The sequence below is a fragment of the Anser anser genome, assembly GCF_964211835.1.
Source record: "Anser anser genome assembly, chromosome: 1".
Lineage (NCBI taxonomy): Eukaryota > Metazoa > Chordata > Aves > Anseriformes > Anatidae > Anser > Anser anser.
In genome coordinates this window covers 39398236-39419998 of record NC_139720.1, presented here as the reverse complement: position 1 = coordinate 39419998, position 21763 = coordinate 39398236, and the positions used below count along the sequence as shown (strand labels likewise).

General features: G+C 37.5%; 1 protein-coding gene across 5 annotated transcripts in view; it reads right to left on the bottom strand.

The window, feature by feature from the left end:
- The window catches only part of LGR5 (leucine rich repeat containing G protein-coupled receptor 5), a 92246-nt gene that overhangs the window by 40946 nt on the left and 29537 nt on the right, over nucleotides 1-21763 (bottom strand). For 3 of the 5 annotated variants that reach the window (XM_083815431.1, XM_083815432.1, XM_083815433.1), the window contains 2 exons: nucleotides 14506-14577; nucleotides 579-650 (listed from right to left, as the gene is read on the bottom strand). In XM_083815431.1, the coding sequence (XP_083671557.1) occupies nucleotides 579-650; nucleotides 14506-14577 (144 nt within the window). The other 2 variants (XM_083815435.1, XM_083815434.1) reach the window with 2 other exon arrangements.

Below are 21763 nucleotides of genomic sequence, written 5' to 3'. Positions count from 1 at the left end.
TGAGATTTGGTCTGCTAATAATTTTTTATCAACTGTATATATTGTCTTATTACTCCAAGTAATATAGGGTCTAGTCATTTTTAATAGTTTATCTTAGAGTAATTAGATTGCAAAGAACAAGGTACAAAATAAGAACTGGATTTTAAATTGCATTGTGTTCTACAATAATGACTTCCCCCACCCCAGCTCTCAAGAAAAGGAAAAGGCAATTTACCCCTACTTTTGTGTGATCATGAAAAGTCCAAAGGTATTTAGACCTGAACTCAGAAATTTTGAGACAATTAAAGAAACTATTAACTGAACCAATTTTTACCTTTGATATTGTACAGAGACATCTACTTGATGAGCAAGTTGTTTTTAGAATGCCATTAATGTTTTCCAACCTTTGTGTTTAGGATATTTTCTATATGAAAAAACAAAGATTTAATGATGTTCATATGTATCTTCACTTCAGCTGAATTGTTCAAAATGAGCTGATCAAAATATGTAATTTACTTGATCAAAACTTCACTGGTTAATTAGTTCCCTGGAGCATTTAGGAAATCAGAAATATATCAAACAACACACAGTTTACTTACAGCACTTTAAGACTGAAAAGGCCAGCAAATGCTCCCTTAGGAATGTATGTCAAGCCATTTCCTGCAAGACGTCTGCAAAGTTTGAAAAAGAAAAAGAAAAAAGAGTGAATACTTCTACTCTTCATGTGGAATTAATTTGGTTGTTAAAAAGTGCAACACAGCTATGTTTGAACGACTGATGCCAGAGGCAGTAGTTTAAGAGCCTTGTTTTGTCATTAATACACTTTTAAAAGCAAAAAATCAAGAGGAGTCCTTAACTGTACAGTTGATTTACTGACAGCTGGACTGCAGAAACAAAATGCAAGTTCATTATAAATCAAGCTTATGGTTTAAAATGCATATCTAACTCTTCGTAGTGTTCTTTTTAAGCATTAGAGCCTCAGTAACAAAAATACAGGTACACTGACAGCAATAGCATCATTAGACTTACAGGCATGCACTCTTGGAATTGTGCATGTACAGTATTTGTGCACATCTAACCCAGCTGTGCATTTAACAGATGTACACATAATATCAAAATAAATTCATGTACTAGTGATTACAGTTCATTTTACAATAACAACACGTAAAACTTCTGTATTGGTGCAATCACAGTATTCCCTGTGAACAGACTTGTGATAGTTTGTCTTAAAGTGTATTTGCTTAAACTTGTAGGGCTTTTTTCCCTATTTCTTTTGCATCCTCCATCTCAGAATGTCAGAAAATACTTTACAGACCGAGGTAAGTACAACAAATACCTCTGTAAAGCACATTACCCTGACAAAAAAAAAAGAAAAAGCAAAAAAATAAAGCAAAAAAAAAAGCAAAAAAAAGGCAAAAAAAAGCAATGTGTAAGATTTGTGCCTATGGAAGAGATTCCGTATTCCGTATTTGATGTGAAACAATGCCATTGGTATGTTACCCATCAGTGGAACTCCAGAGCATCTTGTATTTAGCCTCCTGACATTCCAGTCCAGCAGGAATGTGCTATGATACCTGTTCCACAGCTGGAAAACTGACTGGCTGAGGTCAGATTCCCAGTCAAGTTCCCCCAAGTGTGTGTCAGTAGAGCCATACTGTCTGCTCTTAGGTGGCCACAATTGTGGGTTGGTATGATCTGACCCTCATATTTGCACACCAACTTAAACCAAGTGGAATTAGTTGAAATTTCACATCAGCTATATTGCACATCGAAATTGCAGACAGTTACCACAGGCCAGATGATGGGATGGCTGAGCTGACATGTGATTTTGCATCTGGCCCTTTAGGAAAGACCAGACAAAATGCCTTAGGTATTGAGCTGCCAGAGAGGAACCTACAACATCGAAGTTGGCATCAGAGTTGCTAATCCTGTTTGTGGAAAGAGCCAGGTGCTTACAACTGCAATCCCAAAGATGGAGCACCAACTGGTTCCTAAAATTTGTCTTCCTTTGGAGCTTATTTGGCCCAAGTTAACTACAGGGTCCTGGGCACACCTCCCTAGATATCCTTATCATATAAAAAAAAAAAAATTGGCCACAGAGAAAAAAAATGTGATTCCAGATGCTAACTCCAAACACTTTTCAGGCATCTTCTATCTGTGAAAAAGGACCTTCCTTGTACACACACACACCTGTTGGGTGATAGACCTGTGGCTCTTCCTATGTGTGCTAGGCTAGGCATGCCAGATCAGTTCCCTGAAAATAAACGCCATTTGCAGATCACAGACTAGCAGAGGCTAGGGACCTCTCTAATGCTGATCTCAGTTATGATATGGAGTTTTGGAAAGACTATAGACTACTTAACCCCCTCAACAACCTTCTGCGCTGTTATTTTACTGATAGGACTGGGTATGAGTCTGGACATGAATCAGAAAGTGCGGAGCTTGCAAAACTTTACTGGAAAAAAAAAAAGTAGGTACAGGTACTGAGGTTTACACGGACAGACAAACGTGCCTGCTTTGTGTGTCATATGGAAAACTCGATAAAGAGCAGAGAATTAAACCCATATATATCCAAAGATTCAAGCTGGTGCTCTGTCAGGCCACCATCCTTTCCTAAGAATGGCCATGTTGCAGTGAATTTCATAGTTGTTGCGATGCAAACTGCCACACACACGTTCACACTGCCACTTGGAACTGGACTGTTCTTTATTAAAAGAGCTAGCTAAGAAAATCAGACCCTTTAAGAGCTCCTAGAGAAGGACGCTGGTGTGGTAAGCATGCTCCTTCCTGCTCCAAATGCAGGACTGTGGCAATGCAATTGGGACACTGCCCAACTTTAAAGTTTTATTTCACTGTGTACTACTTCTCCCAGCTTAAGAGCATCATTGTGTCTTTCTGTGGTAAGCCTTAATATTTGGCATTTATTTATTTTTTTTTGAAAATGGACTGTTGTAATTTTTAAAATGGTTTTATGGTACCTGTGATGCATATCTCATATAGGCAGAAAGAAATACATATGCACAGAGACATACTTATACATGCACATGCTACGTGTCTCACTGACATTCAGCATGGTTTCAATGAGACTGTACTGCGCTGGGTTGCATTTAAGCTAGTCTCTGATGGCCAGAATTTTTTCATTTAACTTTTTTTTCCTGTTTCCTTTTGTGGTCAGGTTTTGTATCAAAAAAAACCCTGTCCTTGGGAGAAGATTTGCCAAAGTAAACTGTTGTCATTCTGATTGTAAGGTCCGTTTGGATTATCTGGCCACCCACAATGTACCACCCGAAGAGCACGACTTCTGCATGGCCCCATTTCCAACACCTTTCGGAGGAATATCTGAAGCTGACAGACAGGTATAAGCGAGGGATGCTGAACCATGTTCCTGAGATGTTTTGAATGATAGTTTCCTGCATTGTTAAATTGAGATGTAATTTTTCCTTCCTTCCCTTTTTTTTTTTTTTGTGTGTGTGCCTTTTTTTTTTCAGATTCCTAATCTTGTTTCGTATTCTGCTTCTTTTCCTTTTAGATCACAACTTCTCGACTATTAAATGTCTCGTACAGACACTTCAGACAGAGGAAACCACATGGTTTTGTATTCAGAGCTGCTGCATTTACTCTTGAGTTTTTCAAACCTCTGGTCATTCTTGTAGTTCTGCTTTGATTATTTTTCAGTTTGAAAAGAGCTCTCACTGATTTTGTAGACAGTGATTACTATAATTTATGTGATACTTCTCTGCTTATGCAGCAGAGGATCATGTTCATCATGTATAGGCCATCCCCTTCCAGTAAAGGACTAAATCAAATGTATCGCAAATGACAAAATACATGTGTGTTTGTGCCGTTCTCTTACCAGGCAAACTGACAGTGTCAGGAAAGGTAGACTTCTGGCAACATTTATTTTCTACATAATGATGTTGTCTGACCTGCAGTTACCGAAGTAAATTCTTTCTCACAACACCCTTTACATGACTTTCCATGGAATCAAAGTCAGGCAAACCACCTATCCACTCCCAGGATGCTCCATGAGACCACTTCTGAACACTGGCACAACAGCAGTATCTTCCTTTCCCAGTTCTTTGGAATTCCCCAGCATTGTGTGATTTGGAAAAAATAAGCAATAATGATTCATTGGGCTCATTATCTAATTCTTTCAATATTCTTGGATGAAAGTTAGCACACCAGATCTTTAAGACATACTGCAAAGCTCATTCAGTCTGGCTTATTTGTTCCCAACGTTTTTAATGCCTTCCTTGTGGCTTTTTTCTTGCTATTACTATGTTTATTTTCTCAGTCTTGGCATAGGGGAAAATGAATCCCCTTGTTGACACTACAGGTATCTATCAAGCATCTGTCAGAGTTTACTCTTCTCCATTTCAGGGATTTTGTTTTCCATTACACTAAACTATTTGAGGGAAGCTGCCCAGTACTTTTACTGAACTTTGGATGGACTTTGGGTACTGATTTCAGTCTGGATGGATATTGTTTTCCCTGAACAGATGAGGATGGACATCCCGTCTGTCTCTACAGTTCAGCATTTAGTTATGATTTCTGAGAGCAGGAATGAGCTAGCTTGTTCGTAGCACTTACATAACCAAATGGCTGGCTTCCGCTATTTGAAGTACTTTGAATTTCAATTTAAAAAAATAATCACTGTTATTTCCAGCATTTCTGAGATTTATTACTTTGGAAGTATCACATTAAATAAATGCAGGCTCAAAGGCATCACATCTCTTTAATGAAAAGGTAATCAATAGTACACAGTATTACTGGCTTTGGATCACATTTTTAAAGCTGCAATAGTTTAGAACTAGATTTTACTTATGCTGCTTCATTTCTCTTGCAAATTAATGGAGGCTAGAAAACTTAAGGGCATGTGTCACCATATGCTTCCCTTGGTACCTGCTACTTGACACTCTTGAAGACAAGATACTGGGCTACTTTTGGCTTAAGCACAGTGTGTTTATGCTACTGCATATTTCTTTCTGAAAGATGTAAAATAAATGAGCTGACAGAAAAGCATGTTGCCTCTATCCTCTCAAATGGCAGCAACTTATAAAATATGTTTCAGTGCTGTTCAGCCCAGCTGGCAATCTCTGCTCAATGTTGGAATGGTTGCAGTGCTACAGGTCAGGTTCGTGTCCTGTTCTCAGATCTAAGAAAAGGCAGGTCTGGTGTCTCCTCTGAGTATTCCTCATCTGTTTATCCCTTTTATTTTGTATTCTGACTTCTCCTGCAGTACCACAATTCGTAGAAATGGTGGTCCCCACATCAGGAGAACATTCCTAAAGACAACGCAACTAATGAGGCACCCACGGAAAGTTTTGAAAATGATCTGAACCTTTTTGTTTTCCATCTACTGTTGCTCACGTCTGAAAAGAACAGCTTCGTTACTCAGAAAGAAGCAAATAAACAGTTGTGACTGAACACAGTCAACTATTTTCATTTCTAGTACAAGATTTTTTTTCACCAACTCAAAACTGCGTTGTGTGTGTGTTTTCTGCATCAAAACAAGTGCTGCCTGGTGCCAAGCCTCTTCTCATTACCTGCTGGGATGTAACATGGACTTCAAACACTAAAAAGTCTTCTCTCTACAGCTAATGAGCTGTGGCACTTAACAAAAAAGCACCTTTTCCCTACCTACTAGAAACTGTTGCAAACCTAACCTAGCTACTCCTCACTGTCTACAGCAGATAGTGACAGTAGGATATGGGTAGTGGCTGCTTTTCTTCTTTTTTTAAGATCTAGTCCAAAAAATGCTGAACAAACATATATAGTGTATTTCAAAATCTGGTAGTATCAAAATCATGGGAAAGATATGAAAGGAAGATAATCATCTCCTTTTGAAACAGCATTCATTTATATTAATTTACACCCATGCTGTGTTCTAACAAGACTAGCACAATGGAATTTTCTTGAAGAAGTGACTGATCAAACCCTGCAAGGTGTAGAAATGTAGAAGAGATGGTACTCTGCATCTTGGTATGGCTCAACGTATGGCAGGGATAAGCATTACAAGAAGAGTTAAGCTGCACTGTTAAGACATGAGAATCCAGTGAATTCTTTTTTAATTCTCCTTCTGAACAGACACAGTTAAGTAGGACCTCATTACAATCAAACTTAAAATAAATATATTGGACTCATTATGATGCTGGTAATCTACCGTAGCAATACCAGATTATGGTCCTAGGCTGGTGCCAATGCATGTCCTTTAATAAAGATTGGATTACATATCATAGACTAAAGACCCTTAATCACTACTGCTGCATTATATTTAATCACTCCTCATGCCATTTGCTCATATGTATTTCAATATTCTATACATAATGTACCGATGAGTGCAACTCAAAATCATCTCTCACTGTGCAAAGATATTGAGGGATATCAACAAAAATAATTCCCCGCTATCTGGCATTTATCTCCCTTTGACTATGCATTTTACTTCTGATCATTACTTTGTTGATTGTATTTGAGGAATGAGAACAAAGAGTGCATGTACCAAGACAATGACATTATGAATTTGGTCATATAAAAATACATATATGTAAATGTAAGTTTAAAAATGGGTAGGTTACCATCAATAATATTATAACTCAGTTTTGCATTTACCTGTTTACTCTGAAAACATGTTCCATTCCTTATTTGCTACATTATATTCTGCAGCTAACAGAAAATTGAAAGGAATTATAGAGACAAACCTAGAGAAGAAAGAAAATAGGTGAAAAAAATCTTTGTTCTTATGAATAGAAATTGGAAGTATAGAAAGCCTGAGACAGTGAAAAGTCCTTACAGCTGGGTCACTACTGCTGCTCTGTGGTACTAATGTTGCTGAATTTGGTGCTAAAACGTTAGTGTTGCACATAGAGAATTTCCTTAACATTTATGAAATTGTGCATTGTCTCTTTTATACCTGGGGTACAGATAAGAAATCCTCTTTTGTAATTCAAAACTTCTTTCCTTAAAACCTGATCCCTCCTCTCCAACTGCCATAATTGTTCTGAGTAACCGATGAAGATATGTGGTGAAATCTTAGTCCCATTGATGTCTGTGAAAAAATTTATGTTGACATAAGTAGAAACAGGGCTCATCTCTGCATCGTGTCTCAGTATTGTATCTGCCAGATTCACCTCTTCTCCTACAAGTCGCACTAGCACTAGTACCAAAACTACTATCCACATTTGCAATAAAGGAAACTGCAGTTTCTGGAGATACAATGTGGAAGCATAACACAAAAATCCACATTTCATTTTTTTTTTCTTAAAAACCTTGTTCTGGATATATATAAAATGTAGCCATTATTTAGGGAAGAATTACTCATCTTGAATCTTTTGCTTCGATTTTCTTTACTGTCAAACTTAACCAAAGACTTGTACACAACACGTACACTATACCTACATATAGTCTAATTATAAAAATATATACGGAATATATCACATATATTTCTATGATTATAGCTTTCGTCAGTTTACATACACATCATTAAATAGATAACACTAAATGTTCTTGCTTATCACATTGAAATAGCTCTGATAATACGGACACATATCCAGAAGTCAACTAAAAAGCGAGATTAGAGTTCAATTTTATATTTATTAATGATTATTCTTGGGCAATAGAAATGTATGAATTGATGGGTGATTAATTACTGTGCTAATTATTAATTAATTAATGTATGATATCAGTGTATATCTTTCAAAATGTTTTTGAAGAATTAGTTTGTTAGATGAGGAATTTAAATGTTACTCTATGTTTTAATTATCTTTTTATATTTCAATCTGTCATGTTAATTAAAACTGTAATCATTACAGTAATATAAAAAGAAATGTGGGTCAAATGATATATTAAAAAATCCGATGCTCAGAGAGATCAAAGAAAAAATATATAAAGATACTCTCCTTTCTTTAAAAAAGGGGAGGGGAGTGTGCAAGTCATAATTGTGCTGTACATTATGCTTATTGCTACTTACAGTTTAGTAGGAAATTCAAATATAACACAGTTTGCTCTTGCTTTAGGGCCTAATTGCCTTTTAAAATGCATGTGCCAAATTCTCAGAGGGTGTAAACTGGAGCAACTCCAACTGACCTCAAGCAGTTGGAATGAAATCAGTGTGTATTTGATCTTGAACTGGCTTTGATAAAAGAGATCTTAGATTTTTGTCAGTTAAGGATGTGGTCTAAAATGTACTATTTTTTTCTCCACTTATAAAAGGGAGAGCCTCTTTCTGCACCTGGCATGATCCAACAGTGTGTTCCAACAACTGCTAAGGACAACTGATCTCTCCTTTCATGAAGGTGTCCAAGGCCAGCGCTGAGAACAAACCGCTTTGCTCTCAGTGCAGCAGCAGCCAGCTCCCTTCCAGAGGGCTCTAACAGCGAGTGGCCTTTTGCTACACAGGCGGCTGGGTACCTGCCCTCTGACTTACAGCACGGCGAGTTGTTAGGAGATACTCCAACATCAGCCAGGAAATCCCACGTTGATTTCCAGGAGTGGATTCCAAAGATACCAGCAATAAAAGAGAGAACTTTACCGCCACATTTGAAGAATGCTGTCACCAAATCACTAGTCCCAGAATAATCTTCAATTTGTTATAATACTTTAAATGTTACAGCAAGATGGAGCAACCAATGGTAGGTCAGATACATTACATTTCCTAGTCTGGGTCTTTCAAGCAATTAAGTAATACCAAAGAACTACTGGAGAAATTACTGCTAGCCCTGTTTGGAAATTAAAAACAAAACAAAACAAAACCAAACCTACCAACAACTTAGAGATAAGAACTGTGCTTGTTAACTTATTAGATAGAGATGTAATATAGGGTGAATTCAATATCTGTAATCCTAAGCAAGTGGAAAAATGAACAGTATAGGTATCAGCATCAATCACTGCTCTGAAATCAAGCAGTCTACAAACAGGTCGAATTTCCACTGACAAAAGATTATTTCTGCATACTTGCTACTGCAGTACATGCACAACATGTAAGACTTAAATTAAAATCCTGCCTCAGGATCTACAGATACATGGCACATTTAATAAAGCACAGTTTCACTTAAGTTAATTAAGTATAATTTCACTATCTGTATCGATCGTGAAACACGAAAAGCTCTTCCTGTGACTTTATTTGATAGTGTAAACTAGTTCCTAATGAATATTGCTGGATAATAAATCACAAGTTCCAGAAAGCACTTACAAGTTACAAGCTGAAAATATACTTAATGTGCATTCAGTAAGAGCAATGCAGCATTATTGACAAGGCTTCTTGAATACTGACATAGAGCGTTCATTGTTCTTACCTGCATGTGTATCCTACTATTTTCACTTTTCTTTTACCTTGTTCTCCTCATCCTCTCCCCTTCTGCCCCTTTACACTCCAGATGCAGAGCAGTGTCAAGGTTGCTCCATGCAACTTGCATTAACACTGCAAGAGTAATTGTTTGTCAGCACACTGTTCTACAAGCAGTGCAAGCTGCTCTCATTTAGTAAGGCATTTGCCACATTGTCTTCTTTTTGTTACTCATCTTGTCATTACAGATAACACAGAAATAGGGCAGCTTGGAGAGGGGACACAGCCACATGGGAAATCTCTTTGTTGTTCCTCAGCTTGGTGGCATCAAAGGCATCAAAGGGACCGCAACAGAGGCGGTGGCAGCTCCAGAACCATCGGGGCCCTTTTTGGTGAATGCAAAGCTGTCATTTTGTGCAGCACGAATCTTCCCTGCTTGGCTTTGTTCTTTTCTAGCAAATCAAACTAACCGCGTATGTAAAAACCAGGGGAGAAAACTACTGTAGTTGCTTCCAATTGATTAATTGCATAAATACTTTCTCACTGTTTTTACTGGTGTATGGTTAATTTCAAAAGGACTGGTGCACTTCAGGGCTTTCAGTGCCTCCCTGTCCGTCTCAAAGCAAAGCTGTGGAGCCCCGGCCCTGAATTATCACCAAAGTCTGTCCTACAGCACAGGAATTTACGATGTGCCCCTGGCTGCTTGCCTGGCTGGTGACAGATATGGCTCACCGATAAACACTGAGTATTGAACACAGCGGCGTATTCTGAACAGATCACCTCTGCATGTGATATGTGGGTATGAAGGGAAGAAATCAAATTCACAACTTATGTGCCAGCTATCATGTAGCACCCGAATTACCTCGGGGATTGTAAGTCTTTTAGCAGCGACAGTTCTGGAGAAATTCACTGATGGAGATGGCACAAGCCGATTTCCACCAGGAACAGCTCCTGTAAAAACTTCTGTGCAAAACCCAAAAAACTGATATTTAAATGACATCAGAAGGACACGTGTGGGGACGGTTTGAGGCACTAGGTGACACCCTATTTTTACTTCTGCTGTGCATGTCCATTGCAGGTATTTTTACTTTTTTGCCTTGGAGGTTTCTAAGTCTATGCAGATTATTCTTTGGGAAAGACTTTGGTATCTGAGCATCCTGTCCAAAGTATGTTCAAGTAAATTAGCATTCCCCCCAATTTCTCCAAAAAGTTTTGGACTATGGCTGCAGCACTCTTATATTTACTACCAAGTTCCATAATAGTAAGAAGAGAAGAATGATTTTTCAGTGCTAGCCATAATGAGCCTGTATCAGCACAAAAATAGATGGTACACGACCCCAGAAGCTAATGGTCTCAGTTCAAAGACACAAATGACTAGAGAGCTCAATCCCACCACTCCAAGTCAGTGGGGAAAAGAACACCTAATTCCCACTAGCAGCTTTGAAAACCTTTTTGTAGGAAAAGAGAGCAAACAGACAGAGAAGCAAAAGGAAAATAATAAATAAGAACAGTTTTTAATGAACTATGCCTGGTTATTTAGGACATCATTTTCATATATGCAGTGGTTGCTTGACCACAACATGGAGGGATTTCCACACAAATGATGGTGAGGTTCGCAAAATATGTCTGTTTTGCGTTGTATCTGTAATTCTGCACTTCAGTATGGCAATAAAATCCACTTTTAAAGGCACTTCTGCTTGATTAACTGATGTAATAATATCATGGGCAATGTGAAAAACTGTGGACGTGTATGTAAATCCCTCCAAATGTTTTCTTTTTTTTAAAGAAGTAATGTGTGTAGGTAAACTTTACTGTATCTATATGTAGGTTACAATTAACTTAAGGTGATTTTCTCACTTGATTTTGCTAAACAGTCTTACTCTGTAGGTAAAATAAACCTAATAACAATCCTATTTTTTGTTCCTTTTTTGCTAAAACATTTAGTTTGTTGAAAAACAGCAAAGACCTAAGAATCACTTGGAGTTTTGCTCATCTGTGGAGTGTTCCTGTGTTTAAAATTGAAATAAAAGCCTCGTATATGTGAGTGCGTGTGCATATATTTATATTATTATATAGGAATACATGTATTTATATATATATGAAGATAATTCTAGTTGGAGATATTTGTAGTTAAGTCTGATTCAAATAGTTGTAAATGATTATTGGCTTTCTTCCTCACTCTTCACAGAGATATTAATTTATAAAATAAAACAGTTTCAGGCACTGCTTTGAAGTGTTAGTAATCCCAAAATGATATGTCTACATTCAGAGGGAGTTGCCTGTTAAACTCTTAAGAGCCCTAGCCTAGGTAATTCTTTACACTTTCTAAAAAGCTTTTTTTTTAATGCAGTACTCTAACTTACTGCTCTATTAATACAGGCATACTAAACACATTGTAGAATGACATATATCTAGAAAAACACACAGGATCGAGTCTTGGGCTCAGTCATACTGATAAATATCTGCTGTTATTTTGAATTTATAATGAAGAATTTTACTTAATGGTGTTGTACAAGTCCATGCAAAGCAACTTGCTGATAATCAAGAAGCTGAAGCATATTTTTTTTCTTGGTGGGAGTTCTATCATATGCATTTTAAGAAAAAATGATGTTCCTGAAAGGCCTGAAAGGTCCATCATTTTCACAAACTGAAGATCTTGCTCAAAACTAAACTTTTTAGGGGCTGGAACAGTTCAGTTTTCAAAGTAACACAACATTTTCCAAGATTTTAGGAGGAAGAGGCACCTCAAAAATACAGCATAGTTTCAATATGTATGTGATCAATAAATACCAGGCATGATCATCAAGATTGCAAGAATGCTGCTTGTAGAGGTGTCTAACTTTGGCTGGAAGAGTGGATCAGAGTCAGCCTAGACGGTCAGAATTAGCTCAACAGACCTCACTTATACACCCTGCTTTGGAGTCAAAACAATTAATAAAATCTCAGCTCTTTTTGGTTAATGACCTGTAAGCATTGCCAAACCTCACATCCAGGACGTAACATCTACGCTAAATCTCAGTGGATCGATTGTTAGCCTTTATCAGATTTTTGAACTAGGCTTATAATAAAGGGATTACTAACACATTTTTCAACATTAAAAAGCCCTAGAAAATGTGTTTTTAAGCCCCTGCTATTTTCATATTTCAAAGAGTGGGTGGCCATTTCTGAGATGCATTTTAACCTCATGGAGACATCGCTTTGGTCTAAAGATCTTGTAAAATTTTATTTTACAATGTCTGTATTACAGGCCAAGTTAGGTTTTAAAGTTGTCCCATTTATTTAGCTGAGTAACATTAACAAGACAGAATTTCCAGGTAAGCTGGGAACAGAAATCATGTAGTAATGCCTGGACGAGCAAAATAATTTTAATACATACAGTCACTGCTCAAAAACAAGTATTAAAGGAGCATGGGAACTACAGCAGCTGTTACTCCCTACTTCAAAACTGAATATCCAATTCCCTTTCTATTGTCTATACTTTTTTCTGAGTAATACTAGACTGAATTGTATTATGTGGCTCTGAACACTGCAGACGCTCTCAGCACATTGGGTTTGAATTTGCCTTAAGAACCGGTAATCAGTTACCTCACATCTTCAAAGGCTTCACCTTTCTATGCTTATTTGGAAAGTGAATACGAACAGGAAGGCTGTCACAAAACAGCATCAGAATGATTAGCTCGTGCAAAACAAACGGAGGAGCTGACAGTCGGCATGTACGGCAAAACATAGCAATGAAATTCCCGGTACTATCAGTGGTGAAACAATGAAAATACAGAATTTGGAAGAGATGGTTGTAGGGATAGTTGTTTAATATTTAAGGTGGAAAATGTAGACCCAGCACAATTCCAGAGTTATTGACCAGAAAGATGAAATAGACTGCTGAACAGTCTCTCAAACAGTGATTTAAGTCTTGCTATTTGGATCATCATCAGGAAATACACAAAGGACAAGACAGAATTAAAAGAAATAATGCTTTGTAAATGCGAATGCTGCCATTAATAAATATAAGACATTCAAAAATATGAAAGGTGAAAAAGGAAAAGAAAACAGAAAAGAAAAACCTGCTTGCAAATAAGGTGTTGTTCAAACTTGGTATCACCAAAAAGGTTTTAATTTCTTTTTTTCTCACAGATGCTGGTTGGAAAGACCAGGTGGAAAAATTCAAATGACTGTTAGCAAGGACACCAAAAGTCACCAGTGCAATAGCCACCTAAAGGACATTTAAATTGCAGAGGACCATGCACTTTTCATAACTTAAAACAGACTCTGTCTTTGCAAGAATGGCAGAATCATGACTTTGCATATCTTATGTGGGGTTTATGGTGTGCTAGCAGCTAAACTTGCTAAGAGAAAAGAAGGCTTTCACTTTTTAAAGCTTATAAAGCACGTTTCATAATAGGCTAGATGCTTACACAGTTCCTTTAATCAACTTGTAGAGGTACTCATGCAAATGCAGGTGCTAGTTTTTTTCCCACAAGAGCTGTGGTGCATCATTTACAGAGTCTCAACCACTCCTCAGGAACCTAAATTTTCTTTTAAGCTTGGGTCATTGTAACTAGGGTCACTGCTAAATCCAGGTCTCATGAAAGCACAATACTTTTCACTTTTGGTTAGTCACCATCACTTCAAAACAGCATTCCTCTTTTGATGTTGTGCTTGATCAGCTAGTTTTTGCAGCACAGTTTTTCCCCTCAGTGAACGTAGTAGATAGCGTAACTAAGCTTTTTGAAGGATTCTGCATTTTACAGTCAGCCTTCAGGGATGCTAAATTTAAGAGTAAGGAAACAGTAATTAAAAGCGATTAGGACAAGAAGCATTGATACTATGAAATGTGGACTCAATTGTCCTTGACACAGGCAGAATGAGGCAGCAGGTTTTGGTTTTGATTATTGCTTTACTTGCGATTTTAATAAACATGAGCCAGTATTCAAACTTTTAATATCCTGCTGCTTAGCTATTTCCAAAAAGCAATCCAGCTCTTTTAAGCAGTCCTTGTTTAAAAATTTTAATTTGTTTGGCTCTGTCCCGCCTAGAGAAGTTGTAGCCTCTCGGTAACTCTTTTATAAGTTCATTTCCAGAATCACAAGCAATCGTTTTTTTCAACTAAGTGTTTCCGCATGTGCCAAAAGTGTCAGGCTGACAGCTTTCCTGCACCGTTTTATCTGGTTCCCACAGTAAGTATGAGAGACAAACACAGGAATGTGTCTAGTGCTGACTATGCCCATCAAGGATACAATGATACTTACAGCTCTTCCAGGAAGCGGAGATTGTGCACGGGGTTTGAGGGCAGCTTAGTAATGTTGTTCATACTGAGATCACTGTAGGGGAAAACAGACAGAGACTTAGTATGGCATGCCACAACTGTGGTATCCAGCTGTTCATTCCACACATTTTTAAGTACTACGTTAACAAAAATTAGTTCCTCTGCCAGGATTGATGAATCATTATCTAGTTAGCACTTTAAACATTCTACTTTCCTATGAAAATAGCTTTGTCAAACCAACACAGGCTATAGCATGTTTCTTGTTTCCAAAGACTTTGGAATGTTTTATCATGCTCTATAAATCAAGCTGGAATATTAAACAGCCCTGTTAGCCTACATAATTTTAATAAACCGCTGTACTGTACTAAAATTTATTTGGAGCAGTAAAAGAAAACTACTACGGTTTTCGTTGTTGTTATAGCATTGTAGCACACTGTTGGTATACTAAAGTAGACAAGCAAAAGTGTACAGATACAAACTATGTGCATAATTCTTTACATTTAATGAATATGGAAAAATTTTGCTTTTGCTGTACAACCTACTGGTTCTATTGGTTTTCCTTGTGTTACTTTAGGTACCTTAGGTGTCCCCAAAACCCAACTCACTTGAGCCAAAGAAAGGACATATTTTCAAATAATAAACATCCCCTTTCTAGAGTGCTCTTTTTTTGCAGGTTCTCAAATTGCATTAAATAAGTGAAATGAACCATAAAACAAGGGTGTAATGTGATCCTGCTCTGTAGCACACTTCCTGGTGGGGTTCCACAGTAGTTCCTGGCACAGGAAACAACCAGCCATAGCAGCTCTGTCAGAGCTCATTCAGGCTATGTCTTAGACTAAATTTCATATAATACCTTTTTATTCTTAAGGTGTTTCTTCATTGTTTTCCATTGTCTTCCCCAAGCCCCATACTATCATTACAATTGATTTGCATTAAGAATAAAAACTGTAAACAGGCTGCATAACAAAATTCTACCTGGAAGATACGACTTACACAACTATGTCAAAATTATTGTAGACGCTGTTAAAAATATTAGAGAACTTCATGTTTTATGCAAATGTTATGTGATCATTTAAAACAATCTATTCAAATATATGTATTTGTAGCAGCACTTATAGATTCTAGCTACTTTGGGTAGTAGCTGGATAACTTTATTTTTTCCAGCTGTTGAGAGCTCACAAGGTAAAGAAGTTATCTATACTTTGGTGGGTAGGGGTCCTATTCCTATTCCATCCAGTTCTTATTACTCACAGTCTGTTTCACATTACAGAATATATGTTTTTAGTCAGCATTGTTAATTCTGATGTTTGATCTTTTGCTGGATTTTAAAACGTGCAATTTAAAAACATACTTCACGTAAAGATTTTGAAATAAAGGAAATGTGTTAATACTTCACGGCAATTATCAAATCACTATTGGGTAAGATCTTTGCATCCACTTCAAAATCATGGTATAATTTCAGAACTGTGAACTTATTAAATTCATTCTTTACTGTAATACTTTATCACCTAATTCTTTCATACAGCTTAGCAGGTTATTACCTTTTCACTTTGATAAAGGCTCAAAGGATTTATTCTGGCAAAGGAACAAATACATGGATTTACTTGGCAAGAGAAAAACTCACCCAGGTAGTGAATCATATACTACTGAATATGAAGATAAAAATGATATTTTAACATCATTTTGACTGTGAAATTTTCAACATATATCTTAATGGGTTTTTGTAAACACATTAAATCACATTTTAGGCTTAAAAAGCCATAGTTGGTTGAAGGTGGGAGTGATTCTTCTTCAGATAGACACGTATTTAGGGCACTCTATAAAAACAGCATTAATCAGTGCTCTGGCTGACCAGGAGAAACTGAAGCCTATTTTTATAGTATATTAATTTCCAGTAGTAGTAGACAGGACTTGTTTGTTATCCACAGAACCCCATGTCTCCCAGCTCCTGACACATATCTGATGATACCCGTCATAAGCGATCTACAGACCAGGTTCTCTCTATTTTCTTAAGATGATCAGAAGAAGAGAAGGCCACTTTGATTACATGCTTTGATGCACAATGAGAAAATCAACATTAAATGTTTGTCCTAAAAACATCTTTAGAACTCAGAGGTGGATTTACCAACAGTGAATTCCAGTGTCTTAGTCTCCTTTTCAGATTCCATTTACATGGTGAAGTATGTGTTCTCCATCATATGATGGAGGACAACCTTTTCTTTTTCCCAGTCTACACTGCAGTAGTTGCTAGCTCTTTTTAAACCTACTAGTTAAATAATCCCATTTTGCTAAATAGGTTCCTTTTTTTTTTTCCCCAAATTATTATTTTCTTGAAACATAAAATACAAAGATATTCTTGTGGAACAGGACAACTATATGTTACCTATACATACTGTTTTTATTTTTAACAAATTTCTCGTAAACAGAAATTATTTCCAGATTTGTTCAGTAACATCTTTCCAAACTAGTTTTTAACACAGTGGTAACTAATATACTGACTATTGTAGTCTATGTTGGCAATGTGTTGTTGTGGTTTAAGAATCTAAGGAAGACTGCTGTAGGGAGAAGTAATATCTTTTAATTAGGCTAACAGATACATCTGGAAAAACTGAGAAACTTTCAGACACAAAAATCAAAAAGCTCTCCTTTTCCCAGCTGTACCAGTTGGCTGATTAGATAACTCTTTCTTCCTAAAAACCTTACATTGCTTGCACTGGCAAAGCAGTTCGTCTGCACTTACAGTTCTTAGTTTCAGAGTACTCTTGCGGGTCAGAATCACCATGGATGCATTTCATCCAATTTTTGTTCACAGAAGGAACTGAGGGACTTAGGAGAGAAGTCTCATGACCCAGAGCTACTTCTGGAGTGATGTACAGAGAAGCAAGACAAACAAAAAGAGCTGATGCAATGCAGTCAGTCACTGGATCTCATGTGAGCAATGCTGCAAAGTTTGGGCTGCTGAGCAGAAATTCTTCATAGTTCTCCAGAGACAAATAAAGGAGGCTCTCGGCAAACTTGCCAGCCTTTTTACCATATTGCCAAGAAGACATAGCTAGGATGAGATTTATGTCCATTAGCTAGATCAAGCACAGCTAACAGCCAGAAAGAGCAAGCTGGTAAATTGTAGGCTTACATATTATTACTACGAAAAACTGTAACAATTGTGATTGATATGTCTTACGTCCTGCACCTGCAATGGTGTATTTCCAAAAAGTGCATCAAACAGGTCTTCTGATTTCTCCTTTCAGTGCTGCCTGTCAAAATCAGTCATTTGCTTGCAGTAAAAAAGAGAAGGGGATGAAAGGTGGCTTGCACATCAGGATTTGTAGTGTAATGTTGAAAAAATATTAAAATCAAGGTCTTCAACTATCCCCAGAGGAACTACTCGGTTTTTATATCAGATCCATTCTCCAGTTTTCCTTGTGTGCATGTGCATGTGTACTCAGCAAAATCAAAACCACTGAAACTGCAATTGTTTCTTGTCCAACTCGGTGGAGTCTTACAGGCTACAGTGATGAAAAGCTTACAATTATTAGAATACTGAAAAATCTTTAATAAGTTGATGTAACACAACTTTTCCTATATTCCACCACTAAAGCACCCACAAATCCCACTTATGTCAGTAGGACCTGCATCATTAAGAGCACATTCTGAGTCTTAAAATGCCCCTATTGTAAACAGCAATAACATCAGATCATCACGTATGAAAATTAACCTCCCCACGAGCTTAAGAACTGTGCTGGAAAGGTGATAGGTTATTTTGAACAGTCAAATGAACACATCATCTCTTCTCCAAGCAGCATTCCTGCAGTCTATTTCCAACTGCTGACCATAAAATCAACATACCAGCAAATGATACTTTTATCTTGTCAGAAGATAAAAAGATTTGCTTCAATGACTGCACTGGCAACATGGCTCACTATAATGGTATCTTAATTATACTCTGTGCCAATCAATCACCAAGCTGTGTCTCTGGTGACTTGAGAAAGGAATCCTACTTGTGATGAAATCGTAAAGTACTTCTATGGCAAATTATCTTTTGAAGGACGGAGAATATTGCAAACTACACCATACAACTATTCATTTGTTTTTCTTGGTGACTATACAGAAAAATTCTGAGCATTTGCAAAACAGAATCCAGAAATGTAAATACAACAGGTCTTCCTCTCCCACTTCCACTTTTGTTATCCGTGCATATACATGCTGAAAAAAATATCTAGTTACCGTCTTAAAGGTAAGTAGTTCACCATAAGTTCCCAAAAGCCAGTAAAATAAGTTAAATGAACGAGTTCTTAACATATAATGGACGAGTCTGGAGGCCAAGTTACTAACCTGTTATTAGCTGTTATTACAAGAGATGTTTCAGTGACTATTCATCTTGGAATCTGTTTTCCACATTGTTCTTATGTCCTTTAAAGGAGAACAAAATCTGTCTTGGCATATATACAACGCTTCTACAGTTCATCTATTACTAGGTTATACTTCTATAATACTAAATATTACAAACGTTTCTACCATCACAGGGCTAATACAATAATCCAGTATTAATTAACAGTTGGAACCTAATTTTTAGAAAATGATCGTACCTCACTATTAGGATCGTTAGTTATGCTTTCTCTAGGCCTGCCTTGTCCCAACAAGATGTGTTAATAATTATTTTTATGGCAGCCTTTGAAAGATAAAGCACTAACATTAAAACACTGGCAACAGACTGAATGCACGATGTTCCTACAAGCTGGGAACAGCTCCTACACTAAGGCCATTTCCTTAATCCATTTACAACAAAACTGGACATTATCTTACATACAATATAATGAAAAGGGGCGAGAATTGCTACTGCTGTTCCCTTGCTATCTTTCTAACACAGCACTCTCACTCTTACTGTTGGCAGGACACTTTACTAGCTCCCCTGGTTGATGGAGGAATGTGCTAGCTATTAAGCGCCTGCCATCTACTACTGCAATTGCTTCACTATGGATATTAAAAATAACTTCATCTGCTACAGCGACTTAAAGGAGATAAATCTATTTGCCAACACTGTAGTAGTCGTTCCTATTTCTTACAAATAAATTCCTATAGCACGTCTTCATTCAAGGGTCTCTATAAATAAATAGAAGAATAATTACCATTGTTTTACAGAAGGGAAACTAAGACACCTAATGGTGAAGAGACATGCTCACAGTCCATCAGCAGGTTATATATATGCCATGGAGGAACACTGATGGCTTGTCCAGTGCCCTCTCCATTAGATCACAGTCTGTCCTGCAGCATTCACACTGCTGTCTTCCCAATGGTGGTGCATAAGCTGTCAACAGCCTCACAAAACAGCTACACCCAACTAGGAGCATGTTTTTATTCCAACAGTCCTCGATTATATTTTCTTTCAAAATCGATATACAAATTGGTAGGCACATGCTTCCATGTTTAATGCAGCCATGCAGAGAAGCACAGGGCAGAGCAAGAAGCATTGGAAGCACTTCCTGACAATTAACTCACAGCACTTCTTCTCACAGCTAGCTGCAAGCTGCATCTGTGGTTCTTTGAAGGACTCCATGGTAAAACTACGATTAAGATGTGAATTTGCACTAAGTGATTTGCATTTCAAGCAGTACATCTTTTTATTTGGAAAAATCTTCCAGAAAAATTAGTGGTAGATATGCAGGAAGAAGCAGTAAAGAGGGAGAGCTATTACAGGCATCCCGTGTAGCAGGCAACCGCCCCATCAATGTATTCACAGTCGACAACAAATGACAATAATGTGCGTATTTTGTATGCACATTAATCATGACCAATGCTAAAGTTAAATATTTAAAATGTCATTATCCCACGAAGTATGACTCATAACTGCAACTTATCAGCAACTGATCCCATTCTATACATTAATATGGAGATGATGCAAAGCTAAAACAAGGTTGCTTGTTACTCAGTTTCTACAGAAAATTTTTGTTACTTCACTTTGAAGTTTGCTCTTTCCAGAGACTCAACACTTTTGTATTAAAACACACCGTGGAAAAAGCAAATGAGGTTGTGTGGCCACAGAAGAACAGACCCTGTAGTGTAAGTATGTGTGTCTGCCCCTCTCCAAGAGCTTTATGCTAGTTTGGGGCTTGTAGCGCTACTCCCCCCCTTGTACTTCCCTTCCCTTCCTTCCACACACCAGTGGTGAGACTTGCAGCACTGCATTTGGCTTACAGAAGATATAAGCTCTGCAACTGTAAATAGCTATCTACTGGAAGGATCTGCTGCCTCAAACTTAAGTGATCCAGCCAGGTCTGGAGGGCTCCATCTACACTTCTCTGCTGTTGCCTATTGGCATGGAACCCGCTGGGCGAGCACTAAATAATGGATCCGGGCAAACCACGCCGCTAGGCCATGGCTGGATTCATCACAATCTAACAAAATGCTGTGGTCAAAATTTGAACTTCCTCATACCTGTCACTGGGTTGCTCGAATGTCTCGGACAGCAAAATCTGGTTTATTATGGAAGTAGCTCTGTATCACAGTCATTTTAAACAGCACGCATTATTCCTGAACATGGTAGGCAGTTCTGTCATATAAACAGCCATCAAAGGCTTGCTTAGATCTAGACTGCAGAACATTTGTAAAGCAAACAGTACGTGCATGATTAATCTTTTCAGGAAACAATTTTGCCATTCAGTTTATCCAAGACTCCAGCAGAGGGAGCAGGGCAGAGCAAACAATTAGGGTCAAAAAGAAAGTAAAGATCAAAGATCAGATGAAACACACACAGTGCTGAATTAATCTGACAAGTACCTGACATTTTATTTTAGGTACAAAGATTCCTGTGCTCTGCTTTTCTTGTATATCAAATTCACAGTGCTCCCTGGATGGAATTATCCCTTTACTTTCAAAGCTGATTCATGGCTGTTCACTTGGCGTTGAAGACTCAGTTTGGTAAGTAATAATTACCAGGATAAGTTACAAGAACATTCCAACGTGTCAATCATTTACTGTACTTAACTCACATAATTTACAGCTTAAATATCTAAAGGAATATTTTATAACACGGGAGCTAGCAGGAGCAATTAAAAGAGGCCTGAATGGAATTCCTCTTTCTCCCAAGCCCACAGATTGCCTTAGCGTGTTTTTGCTTTATGAGTTATTACTTGTTTCTGCTGCGCTAATTCAAATAGGTTATATGAGAACTGCAGACACTATCTTGTTCAAATACTGAAGACAACACACAACAGGAAAACCTATCAGCTTTTATTGCAATTTAT